This window comes from Colletotrichum phormii (assembly GCF_030913505.1).
Source record: "Colletotrichum phormii strain CBS 102054 chromosome Unknown BDP81scaffold_6, whole genome shotgun sequence".
NCBI classification, from domain to species: Eukaryota; Fungi; Ascomycota; class Sordariomycetes; order Glomerellales; family Glomerellaceae; genus Colletotrichum; species Colletotrichum phormii.
Window position 1 is genome coordinate 1,311,055 of NW_026851448.1, and position 16,434 is coordinate 1,327,488.

Genomic DNA, 16,434 nt, shown 5'->3' on the forward strand with positions numbered 1-16,434 from the left:
TTACCAAGAAGCTTCGAAGCTCGAACGTGCCTACCTTAGCTGTCGAGCTTCCATTTGACGACCAACATGACGGATGCCTGATGATGCCTGGCGCCCTTGGAGCCTTTCCTCTCGAGCTCCTGGCTTCTAATTGGCTGCAGTTGCGCCGAGAGGTGAGCGGTTGGTGGCCTCGCCCAATTCCCCTCCCCCCATCGTACCTTACCGTGCCTGCCTTGCATTTCGCTTCTTTTTTTTTTGCTGAGCGGAAAGGCACAACATCCTCCGTGCCTCCTACCACTTACCTACCACCTCGCCAAACAGTTCCCCATCCATCGATCCAGTGCTCCATACTCCGTACAACTAGGCACTTCTTCCATTGGCATCACACCTTCCTCAGCAACCCACCTCTGTCAGTTGCCATCTTCAGCCTTGGAACCTGAATACTGACCGAGGTCTACCTTGCTTTACCTAGCAGACCTTTACCGACCTCACCTAGGTTGACTTAGTTAGCTTACCTCAGGTAAGTAGCTCTCTTTCCTCAGCTCCAGTCGCCAGTGTCGTCTGGACTCAAGCACCCAAGGCACTACTTAGTGAAGCCGCCCCCACGCGTGCGCCACAGCTTCCAAAGCCGCGTCGCTGAGGTTCTTCCGAGCCAGCTCGTGTCAAATCACTCCGTTCCGTTCTGCTTTCGCCGCCCACCTCACTACCCACTCACACACACACCTTAACACCACACGCGCAGACACTCCCGTCATCTCACTGCCTTACCCGCCCAACTTCTCTCTCACCTCTCACACACACACACACACAAACACGGGGAGACTGGACCCGTTGTCCTTTGTTTTCACGCTATCCATCCTTTCCTCTGCCTGGACCTGACCTTACCTGACCTTGGTCGCCTTGCGCCTGCCGCCCACATTACCTCAACACCCTTCTCCATCTACGGATACCTTACCTTGCCTGACCCGACCTCAGGTATCTCTTCAGGACAGTAACGCGCGCGCGTCACATCACTTCACAACGTATCGCATCACGGCAAGCAACGCACAGCAGCAACAAACCAACAACGCCTCACATCGCAACACGGCACAACATACTCTGTATCGAGTTGCCAACCAATCTTTACCACTCTCACCCCCTCTCTCTCGCATCGCCCGAGTCGTCCGTCACAATGGGTGAGTCTTGATCGAATCTCTCATTTTCTCCCTCTTCAACTGTTACCATTCGTTGTCCCCCAGCACCACCATCACCAGCTCGTCGTCTTGCGGCTCGTCATCTACCGTTGGATGGTCACTCTCCCTACCTTACCTTCCGTTCTACTTCCTTCCCATGATTGAGCCTCCACCGTACGTACGGTGTACCGCAATTTCACCGCGTCTTCCTTGCCTCAAAGTACCTTCTCTGAGCTGAAATGGCATTGGCTTCACCTGCTTCCCCTCCTCCTATCTGATTACCTTACCCATTCACTTCTATTACGTGGACCTTCTCGATCCAAATGTACCCTTTCATGTTCCCTTGGTCCGACCTAGCACAGGCTTGAGGCTTGAGGCTTGGAGCTGGAGCTTTCCATGCTCTTCTGGGAGTTGGAGCCCAGCCCGACACCATCCCTCATGTTGGTCCGAAACGACGCAACAGCTCTCCAGCTTGGAAACCACGTCCATTGCTGTGACGAACACTTTCTTTACCCCCCCTCCTCCTACCCCCCCCCCAGGTCCTGCAGCTAGCATCTTCCAAGCAGCTCCTGTCACCTCCCCTACCTTACTCTCGCCTCACACTTCCTCCTGCCGCTGTCCTGGGCAAGTACGCGCAGTATTGTCCATGTCTAGCCTTACATATACGTACGCTTGCTCATGCCTACCTGCCTTTTGTACACCCTTCGTACACGCGCATGCCTGACTTGGGACACATGCGGACATCCCTCCATCCACCCAACCGTTCAATCCCAATCATCCCCCCATCCGTTGATCCATCAATTCATGCCATGCCTTCCTTACATATACATGCGTGAGAAGAACACCGACCTACCTCAGCCCAGCCCATATCTTTCTTGCCTTACATAGGCTTGATGGTCCCCCCCCCCCCCCTTCCCCGCCACATCCATTCTCCTTCTCCCACCCACCCCTCCCTTCTGCTTCCCCCTCGCTTTCCCACCCCCTCCTCTACAGAGAGTGAGAGAAAGAGAGAGCACAAAAGACTGAACGAATACCGTTCCTTCCTTGCGTACCGTCCGCCAGCTGCATTTCCTTTCCACTCCTTCTCCACCAACTGGTCTCGTACCCCCCTCGTCCCCCTTCGCTGCTGCCCACCTTTCGAGTAAGGTATCCAAATATCCTCGCCGGTACCCTCCTTTCCTTCTCTTGCTTCTCTCCTCCCCCTCTCTCCCTCTCTTCCTATCTCCTTAGCCATCTTCTCGTGTTACTGTTGCTTTTTTGTCCCATATGCTCTGGGAAATCCCTAGCTTTCCGGCAGTTCGAACTAACTCAATCTCTTGTAGCTGACTCCGGCGACACCTATCGACCCGTGAGTGTAAGATCACCCCAATTCCTTCTGTTGTCCCAAACTCAAAGCGACCGTCCGGAATCATTGTCGAGCCGGTACCTGGCCCTGGGCTTTCCCCGTTCCTCTCCGCCCGAGCCGGTGTCTGTGCCTCCGCTGCGGTCCCCCTTCCCACCATCCTCATGCTCGCAAGTTGTGCCACGCCGTCTTGAAGAAGACGGAAGGTCTAGCAGGCGCTTCACCATTACCGCACTCTCGTTCTCCAGTTGCGCTGGCTCTGCGATTCACCGACGCTTGCTTCTTTCCATCCAGGCAATCAGGAGAGGAAAGCGTCGAGGGTGGTGCAGCGCCTGCCTGACCTTGTTTGGCTGGCCTTCCGGGTGTACCTTCTCTGCTTTGCAGACATACCCTGTTCATCTCCCTGCCTCCAAAGCTACCCCCCCTCACCTAACCTGACGCCATCAAACCACGCCTCCTGTCAACCACTTTTCACCAACGTCAAGTGATTTGCGAAACAACAGCAGAGTCCTCTGGGCATACACGCTTCGGCCAATGGCGACGTTCATCGCTAACTTGCAACAGAGGGAGAGATCTCGATCGCCTCGACGTGGACGTTCGCGCAGTCCCAACCGCGCATCAAGACGCCGTTCCTTTTCTCCTCGGAGCCGATCCCGTAGTAGAGACGAATACCGCGGAAGGAGAGACCGTTCCCCCATGACTGGAACCGGCGCTCCGTCTGGAGGATCTAGCACTGGCTACGGAGGGGCACCGCCACACCGATCGTATGAGGAGCGCGCAGCCGCCCGCGAGCAAATGATGAGCAATATTAGGGACACGTCTCAGCAGGATCGCCGCGTCTACGTCGGCAACCTTTCCTACGATGTGAAGTGGCATCATCTCAAGGACTTCATGCGACAGGGTGAGTGCGGTTCTTTGGTGAATTGGCCTGGGTTGCGTAAGCTGACTGGTGGTGGTGCAGCTGGAGAGGTTCTCTTCGCCGACGTGTTATTACTTCCAAATGGAATGTCGAAGGTGGGCTTCTACACGTAGTCTATGGCTGGTTTTTTTCTTTTGTGGACTCTTCCCTCTGGCTATTGATGGAATCGTTGGATTGACGGGTTGGGACTTGTGTCCGTGGGTGTATGTAGGGATGCGGGTAAGTTCACTTGTTCCCCCCAGGTCCAACTGCGACAGATGCTAACAGCGAACTCGCAGAATTGTGGAATATGCGACGCGGGACCAAGCCCAGAACGCTGTGGCTACCCTCAGCAACCAGAACCTCATGGGTCGACTTGTCTACGTTCGAGAGGTACGTTGTGGAATGCCAATTCGTGGTTCGTCGAATGTTGTCTAACCATGGGCTTGTAGGATCGCGAAGCTGAACCTCGTTTCATCGGCGCCACTGCCAACCGCGGCGGCTTTGGTGGCGGTGGTGGTGGTGGAATGAACCCCGGTGGTTTCGGCGGCGGCGGTGGCGGCGGCGGCTACAACCCCGGCGGGGGCAGCCGACAGATCTATGTTGCCAACGTTTGTTACCCCTCGTCTTGGCGTCAGATCCCAGCGCTTTCGATACTGACTGAAGTTGTTCGTAGCTTCCCTACACCGTAGGCTGGCAAGACCTCAAGGACCTGTTCAGACAGGCTGGTAAGTAGAACACTCCAAGTTCCTTTGCCAACAAACCCTGTTGGCCCCCGTCGCGATGATACCTGGAGACTTATTATCAAATGTGCTAGCTCGCAACGGAGTCGTAATCCGCGCCGATGTTCATCTAGGACCTGATGGCCGCCCCAAGGGATCGGGAATTGTCGTGTTCGAGAACCCCGACGATGCCCGCAATGCGATTCAGCAATTCAACGGTTATGACTGGCAAGGACGTCTCCTCGAAGTCCGTGAGGACAGATTCGCTGGCGCGGGAGGCCCCATGGGCTTCGGAGGTCGAGGCGGCTTCGGTGGTGGCATGCGAGGCGGTTTCGGCGGCGGATACGGTCGAGGCGGCTTTGGCGGTGGTCGTGGTGGTTTTGGCGGCGGCGGGTACGGTCGTGGAGGCTTTGGCGGCGGCGGCCCCGGCCCCGGCGGCCCCGGCGGCCCCGGCGGTCCTGGTGGCCCCGGTGGTCCTGGCGGCTTTGACGCTGGCAACGCTCCTTCTGTGCCTCCTAACCCCTTTACTGACTACGCAACCGCTGGAACCGATCGCAGCGAGGTCATCTATACACGAAACGTAGGTCCATTTTCTCGCTCCTCCTTCAAAACCTCACTGACACTAGATAGCTTCCCTGGTCCACGAGCAACGAGGATCTCGTTGAACTGTTCACGACTATCGGAAAGGTTGAACAGGCCGAGATTCAGTACGAGCCGAGCGGTCGGTCTCGCGGAACTGGCGTGGTCCGCTTCGACTCTGCAGAGACTGCGGAAACTGCAATCGCCAAGTTCCAGGGCTACCAATATGGTGGCCGACCATTGGGACTGAGCTTCGTCAGATACCTCAACGCTCAAGGTGGTGGTGATAGCATGGATACCGATGTCCACGCGGGCTTGACGCAGGATCAGATCATGTAAAGTGTTTCGAATGAGGTGATGCCCCATCAACATGGCATCCGGAGGACTGGGCCCTGGCTTGTTCGTCATTTCACATGAGCGACAGCCCGGTCATTCGATGTGGCAAGCCATCATTCAACAGCCTGCAAAATTGTTCTTGTACACTCATAAAACGGTACACGTTTCCTTTCCGTTTGCTCTCACTTTCAAAATGGCAAAATTTCCTTTTCGAGTTGCATTTCGGGTTCTCAAGGCGGGATGGACTCGGTCATGATCGGTTGCAGCGCACGACTCGTCGACCATTCTCCATCGGCTCCTCATCACGTAATGCCATTGTTATCAGTTACCTACGAGGGTCCTATCTGCTTCAGTCGTGTAGTCATCGCAGACAGGTACTTCAGCAGCTTCTGCTCGAAGTAGATGCGGGCTTGCGAGAAAAAAGTTATCCTTGGATGTGTTTCTTCGCCTTTTTCCGAGGCCAGCCAGCCAGGTAGGAGGTGAATAAGACTCCTCTACCTTGAATGTATTTCGAATAGAACTCAGATTCAAGAACGTCGGATCAGTGTGAGACTAAAAGACCCCGACATGATGATTATAGCAGCATGCAGCCAGACGAAAATCACCGCGCTTGAGACATGAAGTGCTATGCCATCGGCCGCGATGGTAAGAGGGATGCAATGTACGTGTAGTACAATGGACATCTCATTTACCTAGACGGACCCCAATGTAAGGAGAAATGCCTTGAAGGGGGTGGGCGCGACCCGCTGACAGCAAATGTGTCATGACCAGTGTGTTTATTCCACCAAGCAGCTTGCTTCAGCAAACCACGATGTTCAAACTACGGCTGGCGGCCCTGGTCTTGCAACTCCGTGCAAGCTGAAACGGCAGTGGATCAGATGTTCCAGTCAGAGAGAATCTGCCTACGCATACAACTCAATTTTGATAAAATGATGAAGAATCGCTGTACATCTATACACATGCAACAGATGGTCCTTGGGTCCAACCTTTTACCTCGCAAATGATTAGCAAAACCCTACTTGGAGACGGTAAATCACTTTCACTGTTATTTTATATCGACCATACACGAATGCTATAAACATGTGCGAACTGCATCTTTACTGGTGCCCGGGGTGCGGGATGAGGTGGCAGAAACGCAAAAGACTGGCGAGTTGCGAGGGCAGCGATCAAACATCCAAGTGCCCAGAAAGTCTCTGCATGTACGTCGGAAACCCGAAGAAGCCCAGACGAGGGGAATGCGAGAAATGCAACAGTATGAGAGAGGCTATTGAGGGGTTTAGTGAAGGCTTGTATTTTGTATGAGACTCCTGTATCAAGTGTTGGGCACAACATGACAGCCAGCATAGTGACAGTAAAGTCAATAGAACATTTGATGACATGAAGTGGATTACTGGCTAGATACTGCCCAGTCATCATGGGTACCAAGGGCATGTATTCTACCCTTGAGGCACTCTTTCCATACAGCCCTTGGCTGTCATCATTAAACCTTCGATAGAGACCGAGGACACTTGGGCGGTATGGTGGGAATGCACCCATATGTACCCTCGAGTGCAGGACGATTTGTACCAGGCCCTGTGCCAGAAGCGTTCACGAAGTGTCCGTGATGTCTGGTCGTAAGCTCGTTCGGCCCGTTGTAAGGTCTGCGCTGCCTTGTCGGGGACAAACGTTGGTGGTATATAACCTGACTGTATCGGTGGCGCAATAGTGTCAAGGTATCCTCTCCTCAGGCCGTAGCAACGGCCGTGACTGCACCTCCCTTCTTCTTCCTGGCCTTGGCCTTCTTTTTACTCCGATCGCGGGGCTTAAGTGCTGCCATACCCCCCTTGCAGACCTCGGCGTAGCTGGCGTAGAAGGATTCCAGCGCATCGGGCTGAACGATTGTCGACAGCTTGATCTTGTCGTCTCTATGTTTCTTCGACTTGCCGTTTGTCGCGCGCACAATCACAGGGAGCGGGTTTGCGGGGTGGAGGTCGGAGAAGGATTCATCGCCGGATGGTGTCAAGGACGTTTCTTGGCCGTAGGTCACTAGAGGACACGATAAGTCTTTGGGAGTCTCGGGGTGCGGCTGCGACGTGGTGGACGTACATCTTTTCTGGAGGAGGAATATCGAGCCATGGCCCTTGCTCTTGCGTTGTTCGAAGAGCTCGGCCAACTTGCCAAAGAACTACAGTTGGACGGTTAGCAAGACCATTGACTTATAGAAGGACGCATCAGACATGACAGGGACGGAATGGGAAGGAGTATACCTCTTCGTGACTGAGGTGAGCTGACATGGTTACCGGAGCATCTAGCGTCGTGTGCAGCCAGACGAAGCACCACGACAGTAGGATAATGCAGCTGCGCGGTGGGTTAGCCCATCAAAGACGCTGAGAATGGTGGGATGTCGATGTACAAGTGCAGTCAATTTGGTGACGGCGAAGCGGGCTGCTGGGGTGCTTGTGCGCGGCCTTGGTCATCCCCCGCAGCAAGGCTAAGCTAAGGTATATGGGCCGCGGGCGGTGGAGTTTGCTTTTCAGAGCAATGAAATACGTCTTGATTCTACAAGTGGGACCATGAGAAATAAGCAGTATTGAGAAAAAAAATTTTATCTAAAGTGTTACCTTGAAGATTTTCAAGTTTATAATAATACCCTCATTATTTTATAAAAGAATTTACTAAATACTTTTATTTAATAAAAAAGATAGTTAAGTTAGTTATATAAAGTTATAATTAAATTTTAAGTTTCTTGATAACTTAGTATAGTATTTTCAAGTCAAACTTAACTCACGGGGTCTAATAGTAATGAAACTCGTGGTATTATGTGAAAATATAGCAAAGAAACCATATATGAGAATGGTCTTATTAGCCCACCAGGTACAAGAAGCGGGGTGTGGCGCGTTTGCGCATCGGTGAATCGGTGCTCAGGTATCCGTACCTATTCGACCCTTTGCCCCACTAAAAAGTTTCTTGAAGTCGGCATTGGCGCAAGAGATTCTGCATCATTCGACGAGACCTGGTTCTGTTGCTACTGCAAATCCTGAGATCGTGTTTCTACGTCTCACCAACCGACGATATGCCTCCAAAGCCGCTCGCCTTACCAACACAGCTGCTCAAACAGATTGGTGCGCCGGAGCCATCTGCCACCTCCAGATCCAATCCTCGTTGGAAGAGCCAGGGACAGAACAGAAAAGATCGACGGAAAGCCGACAGACAGTCAAAAAAGCAGCGACAGACAACAGCGCAACGGGACCACCTTGTACAGAACCAACGTACTGTCAGCCAACACGGAAAGGGTGACGATGGCAAACGTCGTTTCGACGAACCGGACGAGCCACACAGTCCTGCCCCGAAAAAGCGCAAGCGAGGACATATAAGCAAGAACCAAGACGACGACGACGACAATTCGCAGCAGCAGCCAGCGTTAAATCAGCCTTCCCGTGCCGTGCAAGAAAGGCTAGCCAAGGATGACGCTGAAATCGAGCAGCTAGAGCGTAAGCTGGGTTTGAAAAAGGGTCGGAAGTCAATCCCAAAGGCTTTCAAGGACGACGGACTCGACGATTTGCTTGGCGATCTTAACGACGGCGACGAATCGGACGAAGGAAGCCGAAGAGTCAAGAGTGAGGCCGATGAATGGCTTGCGGCAAAACGAAGGAAAGCAACCCGCGACCAAGCCAAGTTCCGGCCTACAATAGGAAGCGACGACGAAGACGAAGATGATTCGCTTTTTCCAGACGAGGAAGCATCGGAGGAAGATGACGAAAACGACGAGGATGACGACGAAATTTCCATGGAAGATCAGGACGATTATGATGACCAGGGCTCAATGGGAGATTTCGACTCTGAGGATGAGGAGACTGTCCAAGAATCCAAGCCTGTCAGGGAGAATCCATATCTTCCACCAGTCTCAGCTGGCACGCAGCTTCCCAAGTACATCCCGCCGTCGTTGCGAGCACGATCAGGCGGCGATGCAGATCTTGAGGCTCAGATCCGAAGGAAGCTGCAGGGTCCTGTCAACAGAGTCACTGAAGCAAACTTGATATCCATTGTTGGTGAGATCGACAAGATTTATCAGGACAATCCGAGGGGCCACACCAACTATATCTTGACAAGCCTGTTAATGGCTCAAGTCTGCGATCCTACAAGCAAGCCCGATACGCTCCTCGTCCTATCAGCTGGTTTCGTCGCTGCCCTCTACAAGGTCATCGGTATCGATTTCGCCGCGCATTTCCTTACCACGGCTGTTGAGCGTTTTCAAGAGGAGAGGAACCGAGCAATCGTAGCGTCCAAAGAAGGCCGCATACCCACGAAGGAGACGTCTAACCTCCTCACAGTGTTTGCGGAGATGTACATGTTCCGTGTCATTGGTAGCAACCTGATATTCGACTTTGTGCGGCTCTTGCTTGGCGATTTATCAGAACTGAATGCCGAGCTCTTACTACGAATTGTCCGTGTATCAGGGCCTCGACTACGCAAGGACGACCCGTTGGCGCTGAAAGATATCGTCAGCTTGATTCGTCCTGCGGTGGCCAAGATTGGGGAGAACAACCTGACGGTTCGCACCAGGTTTATGATTGAGACTATCAGTGACCTCAAGAATAACAAGATCAAGGCCGGCGCGCAGGATCTGGTTATTCTTGGCGAGCATGTGACGCGCATGAGAAAGGTTCTGGGTTCTCTTGATACACAAAAGCTCAAAGCATCAGAGCCCCTTCGCATCGGTCTCAAGGATATTGAGAACGCAGACAAGACGGGCAAATGGTGGCTCGTAGGAGCCAGCTGGGCAGGCCAGGGTACACGAGAGGAAAAGAAGGATAATGAGAAGGTCGCAGCCACAGGAGACGTTGACGACGTGGTGGTTGCGGATGCTGACGACCTGGCGACTCAAGATTACACGCAGTTGGCAAGAGAGCAAGGCATGAACACTGATGTCCGACGGGCCATCTTTATCGCGCTTGTTGCAGCTGCCGATTATCAGGATGCATACATGCGAATTCTCAAGCTACGACTCAACAAATACAACAGACGCGAGGTGCCCAACGTGCTCCTCCAGTGCTCAGGAGCACAGCAACACTACAACCCTTTCTATACGTTGGTATCCAAGAAGTTCTGCACCGATTCACGGATCAAGCATGCATTTCAAGATACCTTGTGGACCCTGTTCCGTAGGCTCGGTGAGCCGCTTTTTGGAGAGGAGGCCGAGGAGGAAGACGAGGAGGGGGTAGACGACCGGCGTCTCATCAACACTGCCAAGATGATGGGTAGCTTAGTTGCCGATGGCTCTGTCAGTCTAGGGATCCTCAAGCCACTCAATCTGGCTTACGTCAGGGAGAAAACGAGCTTGTTTGTCGAGGTAATGCTCATTACTATACTTCAAGAGTGTAGTCACATGAAGGGCAAGAGCGTGGAGGAGGCCCTTGGAGTGTGCTTCGGCAGCGGTCTGACGCCAGCCCTCGCAAGGAGTGTAGGCTATTTCTTGCGCAAAAAGGTACGAGTCACAGACCTTGTGGGCGGCAAAAAGGAGACTAGAAAAGTCAAGGAGGCGTGTAAGGTGGCGGAGGCGTTGCTAGAAAAGCCAGATATGGGTGAAGATGCATAGATCAACAGCTCGAACATCAATGAGCAAAATCACAATGATCTAGAATTACACAACACCGGTGCGCCCCTGCATGAGTTCAAGCAGCTCCATGATTACCATCTGCGGTCTCTCATGGAAACATGAGACAGCTGTAAGCTAATTTGTGGTCTCCAGCTACATCCCTGCCGTTTACAGTCCACATACTCCAGAGTTTCTTGTCTACTCATCACATTACGGGAAGCACCGTAGACAGATAGAAATACCGAGACCGACTTCGGGTGTAGCTTCTCTAGTACTGCTGGCAGCGTCTCACAGCCGGCAACGAGCAGAGTAGGTATATAATCAAACAACATGCCTCAGCAGAGAGCACTCTATCTATATGCCTAGTGCTACATACCTATTCAGAGGACCTCAATCACGGGAGAGTATACTCGGTGTAACAGCGGGTCCCTTTCTTGGGTGATAACCTTCCAGCTGGCGTAAAAACTTATGCTTATGCTACAAACTACCTCTTCGAACTTCTATCCGCTGTCCCTCGGGTGATACAAATTACATGCTTCGATTGTCGATATTTCAGGACGCCAAAGCTTTCCACCACTCACACCATCACATCGCTGTGGCCGGCCTTACATGTGGATTGGCTTGGAGTAAGTGGCCATAGCCGCCTCCTTGAAGGCCTCGGCCAGAGTGGGGTGGGCATGACAAGTTCTGGCGATGTCTTCGCTGGACGCTCCATATTCGAGAGCAAGGGTGGCCTCTGCAATCATTTCGCCAGCATTGGGACCGATGATGTGGACTCCCAAAATTCTGTCCGTTTCGGGGTCGGCGAGCATCTTGACCATGCCCTCGGTGTCTAGGTTCGTCTTGGCGCGGGAGTTGGCGCTGAAGGGGAATGAGCCGACGCGGTAGGGGATGTCCTGAGACTTGAGGTCCTGTTCACTCTGGCCAACCCAGGCAACCTCGGGATGGGTGTACATGACGGAGGGGATGACGCCGTAGTTGACGTGACCGTGGCCCTTCTTGATGTACTCGACAACAGCAACAGCCTCTTCCTCGGCCTTGTGCGCCAGCATGGGGCCGAAGGTAACATCACCAACACAGCGGATGTGAGGGATCTTGGTGCGGTACTCAGAATCGATAATGACACGTCCTCTCTCGTCGAGGTCGAGACCAATGTTCTCGAGGCCCAGTCCGCCAGTGTAGGGCCTACGGCCAATTGCGACGAGGACGACGTCGGCATCGAGCTAGTGAATAAGTCAGCACCTTCTAGGGTCAGAGCAGTTTCCGGGCCAATTCTTACCGTCTCCGGCTTGCCACCCTTGGCAGAGTCAACCTCCAGCTTGACCTTATCGCCGCTCTTGTCGCCGCTCAGGACCTTGGTGCCCGTCTTGAAGTTGATACCCTGCTTCTTGAGGATCTTTTGAGAGCTCTTGGCAATCTCAGCGTCCATTCCAGGGCCACCGATCTGGCCGAGGAACTCCACAACGGTCACCTTGGAGCCGAGACGGGACCAGACGGAGGCCATTTCCAAACCAATGATGCCGCCACCAATGACAACGAGGGACTCCGGAATCTTGTCGAGAGAGAGCGCACCAGTGCTGGTGACGACGCGCTTCTCGTCGATCTCAAGGCCGGGGAAGGGGGTGGCCTCGCTACCAGTCGCAATCAGAATGTTCTTGCCCTTGACAGAGGTTTCGCCACCGTCGTTGAGGGAAACCTTGATCTCGTTCTCGTTGACGAAAGTGCCAGCACCCTTGATGTATTCGACGCCGTTCTTCTTGAAGAGGAATTCGACACCCTTGGTCAGGCCACCGACAGCGGTGTCCTTGGCCTTCATGAACTGCTCTAGGTTGACCTTGACGTCCGAGACATCGATTCCACGGTTCTTAGTGTCGTGTTTGATGGTGTGGTACAGGTGGGAGTTGTTGAGAAGTGCCTTCGAGGGAATGCAGCCGACATTGAGGCATGTTCCACCAAGAGTGCCTCGTTTTTCAATACAGGCAACCTTCAGGCCCTCTTGACCAGCTTTGATTGCAGCAACATAGCCGGCAACACCACCGCCAATGACGACGAGGTCGTTCTCCTCTGGTACCGGGTCAGTGGTTTCACAAGGAGTATATTCGGGGTATAGGCAACGCACCAGAGGCCGAGGCGTAGGCACGGCTCCATCTGGAGAGCTGGGGTGCGACGGCGGGGAGGCTACAAATAGCTGTCAGCTTCAAAAGGATGAGCCTCTGCTATCATGGTTCCCTACGAGGGTTTTCTGAAAGCCGACTTGGCTGCAGCGCGCGGTATCAATCGACTGGAGAGCATGGTGACCTATTCTGATGTATGTTCGGACGTGGTGACGAGAGGAAGATGACGGTGATGATGGAGAGGCGCCGGGCTGTTAATGAACGGCGATTCACGGCAAGCGAGGGTCGACGGGTGGATGGACGGATGAGTTTGGATGGGCTACGGCTGTGCAAGCTTCGGATTGAATTGGAGCTCTCGGCCATCGGGGCATGATTTTTTTTCGTGGCTGACGGGCACTGTTGGACCACACCTCGGTGGAGCAGCTTAAGTCGCCGCTTTTGCTTGGACCATCTTAGCTCCGGCCTTTTCACGTTGAGACATACGCACGTTCAACGTGACAGCTTTGAGGCATAAAGTGGTAGAGGCATTTAGCCAGATAGTTGGTCACACTCGATTAAAGATTGTTGCCCAGCATGTTAGAAGGCCTACGGCATTATGTTTGTGCTGATAAAGCGGCGTGTGGCCGACGTTGCGTACCTAAATGGAAGACCCTTCCTCTGCTTACAGCGGCAACCCCCAACGCTCTTAGGTCAGCGCTTTCCCCAGGATATTGTGCCGTTATCTCCCGCACTGAGGCGCGATTAGCCGAAACGGGGGGTACTCGCTGGCATCTCCAGGTTCGACGTAGCTTCAAGTATCTAGTAAATGTATGGCAGCTTGAAGTCGAAAGTCGTTCCCTGCTTAAGGCCCTTTGAGTATTTTATATCCTTATTTTTTAAAAGAAAAAGTGTAAATATATATTTTTCTATTATTTAATTTTTAAATTAAGTTATGTTATAATTTTTAACAAAGAAATAGTTATTAATAATAATAATAATAATAATAATAATAGAACTCTGAAGTTAACTATAATAAATTATAAATTATAAATTACATTATATTATTTAATTTATATTTACTTTTATTACTTCTACTCTCAGTAATTAACTATATAGCCTCTGGTCATTATAGAGATTTTTACCAAGTACTTACTGGCAGAGGCGTAGCTATCTTTTTTCCCATTCCTTAGCCCGCTCGCCTACTACCTAGGTACTACTTTACTCATAGCCTTTGGGCCAGTTACCGATGCTCCTCGATTTCCCGTCCAACCTGTGGGTCTCCCGCAGACGGGACGTGTGACCAGCCTACCAGAGTGCACCCAAAAAAAACAGAAAACACAACCACGCTCATCTCTTCTCTCCTTTTCCCCACAGACCTCATCGAGCACCCGTCACGATGCTCTCGAGAAGACTTGTCGCGACTGCGCGCTCCGTGCCGCTGCGCCGGTACCAGCCGCGCTCGCTGCCGCTGCAGCTCCCCCAGATGATGCAACACGTCCGCAGCTATGCCGACAAAATCGTCCAAGTGCCGCAGATGGCCGAGTCCATTTCTGAAGGTACCCTGAAGCAGTGGTCGAAGCAGGTCGGCGACTTCGTAGAGCAGGATGAGGAGATTGCAACCATCGAGACTGACAAGGTAGCTTTGTTCATTCAGTATTTCTGGGGGAAATGACGTTCCTGTTGCTGACTGCATTTCTTTCTTTTGTTGCATAGATCGATGTCGCTGTTAACGCTCCCGAGGCCGGTACAATCAAGGAGTTCTTGGTCAACGAGGAGGACACCGTCACTGTCGGCCAGGATATTGTGAAGATGGAGCTCGGAGGCGAGAAGTCCAGCTCAAGCGAATCCAAGCCAGCCGAAGAGAAGAAGTCGGAACCCGAATCCAAATCAGAGCCATCCAAGTCAGAATCGAAGCCGGAACCCAAGGAGGCGCCCAAGGATGATGCGCCTGCCAGCAAGCCCGCTGCCCCGGCAAAGGAGACATCGAAACCTGCCCCCGCCCCTGAGAAGGAGTCGGCAACGAGCGCCGCTCCGGCGTTTGGCAGCCGTGAGGAACGTCGCGTATGTCTACCCTTCCAAACCCTGCGCGCAGTCTTCCCCGTGAGCAATAGAGCTGACCAGAAATTCTTCGCAGGTGAAAATGAACCGCATGCGCCTCCGAATCGCCGAAAGACTCAAGCAGTCGCAGAACACAGCGGCTTCGCTTACCACCTTCAACGAGGTTGACATGTCCTCCCTCATTGAGTTCCGCAAGCTCTATCGCGATGACGTCCTCAAGAAGACGGGCGTCAAGCTTGGATTCATGAGCGCTTTCTCCCGCGCTTGTGTTCTGGCCATGCGCGATATTCCCGCCGTCAATGCCTCCATCGAGGGCCCCAACGGCGGCGATACAATTGTGTACCGCGACTACGTCGACATCAGCGTTGCGGTCGCTACTGAGAAGGGTCTCGTCACCCCTGTCGTGCGCAACACCGAATCGCTGGACATGCTCGGTATCGAGAAGGCCATTGCCGACATGGGCAAGAAGGTATGATGACCCTACTACGTCATCAAGGTTCAACGCTAATATGGAGCTATCACAGGCCCGCGACAACAAGCTCACCATCGAGGACATGGCTGGTGGTACCTTCACTATCAGCAACGGCGGTGTCTTTGGCTCTCTGATGGGCACCCCTATCATCAACCTTCCCCAGACTGCCGTTCTGGGACTCCACGCAGTCAAGGATCGCGCAGTGGCCGTCAACGGCAAGATCGAGATTCGCCCCATGATGTACTTGGCGCTTACTTACGATCACCGCCTTCTTGATGGAAGGGAAGCCGTCCAGTTCTTGGTCAAGGTCAAGGAGTACATTGAGGATCCCAGACGCATGCTTCTGTAGGGGAGCAGCGCTTTTTTGCGGTGAAACAGCATACAAAGGATTGAGCATTGCGACGATTGGGGAGAGCCATTGTACTACTACTTACTAAACTAAGACGGAATGCGACACTAGGATTTCTGGGAGTGTTGATTTTGCCGATGAGTGATTTGTACACGGTACGCTAGAGACGTCATAAGGCCAAAGCTGGTGGGAGTAATGGTCTTGATAGAACCACCTTACGGATACATAAGGAGGTAGTTCGGAAAGCATCACGCAGGAATAACAGACTCGTGATCGCGGACATTACGCATATATAAGACAATAATAGCCTTATAGGGTTATGCACTTCTATAGATTCTTACTAATAAGCGACTTCTTAACTTTTGAACTAACGAATATCTCCTTAGGGTCCGGTCCGCCTCATCAGGGGCCATCTTCGCCTTTATTTATTTAATTTATCTACTTTATTACGGCCTTTAATTATTATAGAGATTTATACTAAGTAATTACTAATAGAGGCATATCCGTCTTCTTATAACGGTCCGCCTACTCACTACTACTTTACTAATGGCCTTAAAAAGTTATATATTTATAATAAACAAAAAAATTAAATTTTTAAATAAGAATTATATTATAACGTACATGATAAGCGAGTGGGCCAGACAAGCGAGTGGGCCACCTACATCATCACAACACGCATTTCTCCATCGAAAACAATGACAGTACATAACAAAGATACCCAATTCAACTTAGCGGTTCAGGCTACCCAGAAAGACCGAAATCTCAGTATTCGGGCCGCGGTAAAGATCTATAACATCAGTCGCGTTACCTTAGGCCGCAGATTAAAGGGAACATTATCACGACATAATAGCACACCCAA

At 52.3% G+C, this 16,434-nt stretch overlaps 6 protein-coding genes across 6 annotated transcripts; 4 read left to right on the forward strand and 2 right to left on the reverse strand.

Annotated features, from left to right (window-relative positions):
- Nucleotides 1-3,100: 3,100 nt before the first annotated feature.
- BDP81DRAFT_194554 (uncharacterized protein) lies at nt 3,101-5,150 on the forward strand. Its single transcript, XM_060582461.1, has 8 exons — nt 3,101-3,394; nt 3,461-3,507; nt 3,624-3,631; nt 3,691-3,784; nt 3,844-4,002; nt 4,068-4,119; nt 4,209-4,693; nt 4,744-5,150. The coding sequence occupies exons 1-8, from the start codon at nt 3,190-3,192 to the stop codon at nt 5,029-5,031; spliced, it is 1,338 nt and encodes a 445-aa protein (XP_060447591.1). The 5' UTR covers nt 3,101-3,189; the 3' UTR covers nt 5,032-5,150.
- Nucleotides 5,151-6,108: 958 nt separating this feature from the next.
- On the forward strand, nt 6,109-6,330 carry BDP81DRAFT_315522 (uncharacterized protein; the record flags this gene model as incomplete). Its single annotated transcript, XM_060584094.1, has 1 exon — nt 6,109-6,330. One exon carries the CDS (start codon nt 6,109-6,111, stop codon nt 6,328-6,330), a length of 222 nt encoding a protein of 73 aa, XP_060447592.1.
- Nucleotides 6,331-6,751: 421 nt separating this feature from the next.
- BDP81DRAFT_459580 (signal recognition particle, SRP14 subunit) lies at nt 6,752-7,301 on the reverse strand (the record flags this gene model as incomplete). The annotated part of the gene is made up of 2 exons (XM_060593557.1): nt 6,752-7,192; nt 7,275-7,301. The coding sequence occupies 2 exons, from the start codon at nt 7,299-7,301 to the stop codon at nt 6,752-6,754; spliced, it is 468 nt and encodes a 155-aa protein (XP_060447593.1).
- Nucleotides 7,302-8,030: 729 nt separating this feature from the next.
- Nucleotides 8,031-10,780, forward strand: BDP81DRAFT_423094 (MIF4G domain-containing protein). The gene is made up of 2 exons (XM_060590048.1): nt 8,031-10,661; nt 10,757-10,780. The coding sequence occupies exon 1, from the start codon at nt 8,081-8,083 to the stop codon at nt 10,601-10,603; it is 2,523 nt and encodes an 840-aa protein (XP_060447594.1). The 5' UTR covers nt 8,031-8,080; the 3' UTR covers nt 10,604-10,661; nt 10,757-10,780.
- A 291-nt stretch (nt 10,781-11,071) lies between these two features.
- Nucleotides 11,072-13,198, reverse strand: BDP81DRAFT_194702 (dihydrolipoyl dehydrogenase). The gene is made up of 4 exons (XM_060582462.1): nt 12,837-13,198; nt 12,723-12,781; nt 11,883-12,667; nt 11,072-11,826 (listed from the first exon to the last, which is right to left on the reverse strand). Exons 1-4 carry the CDS (start codon nt 12,893-12,895, stop codon nt 11,209-11,211), a joined length of 1,521 nt encoding a protein of 506 aa, XP_060447595.1. The 5' UTR covers nt 12,896-13,198; the 3' UTR covers nt 11,072-11,208.
- Nucleotides 13,199-13,869: 671 nt separating this feature from the next.
- On the forward strand, nt 13,870-16,045 carry BDP81DRAFT_345185 (dihydrolipoyllysine-residue succinyltransferase). Its single transcript, XM_060586085.1, has 4 exons — nt 13,870-14,332; nt 14,410-14,757; nt 14,831-15,223; nt 15,279-16,045. Exons 1-4 carry the CDS (start codon nt 14,093-14,095, stop codon nt 15,573-15,575), a joined length of 1,278 nt encoding a protein of 425 aa, XP_060447596.1. The 5' UTR covers nt 13,870-14,092; the 3' UTR covers nt 15,576-16,045.
- The last annotated feature ends 389 nt before the right edge of the window (nt 16,046-16,434 follow it).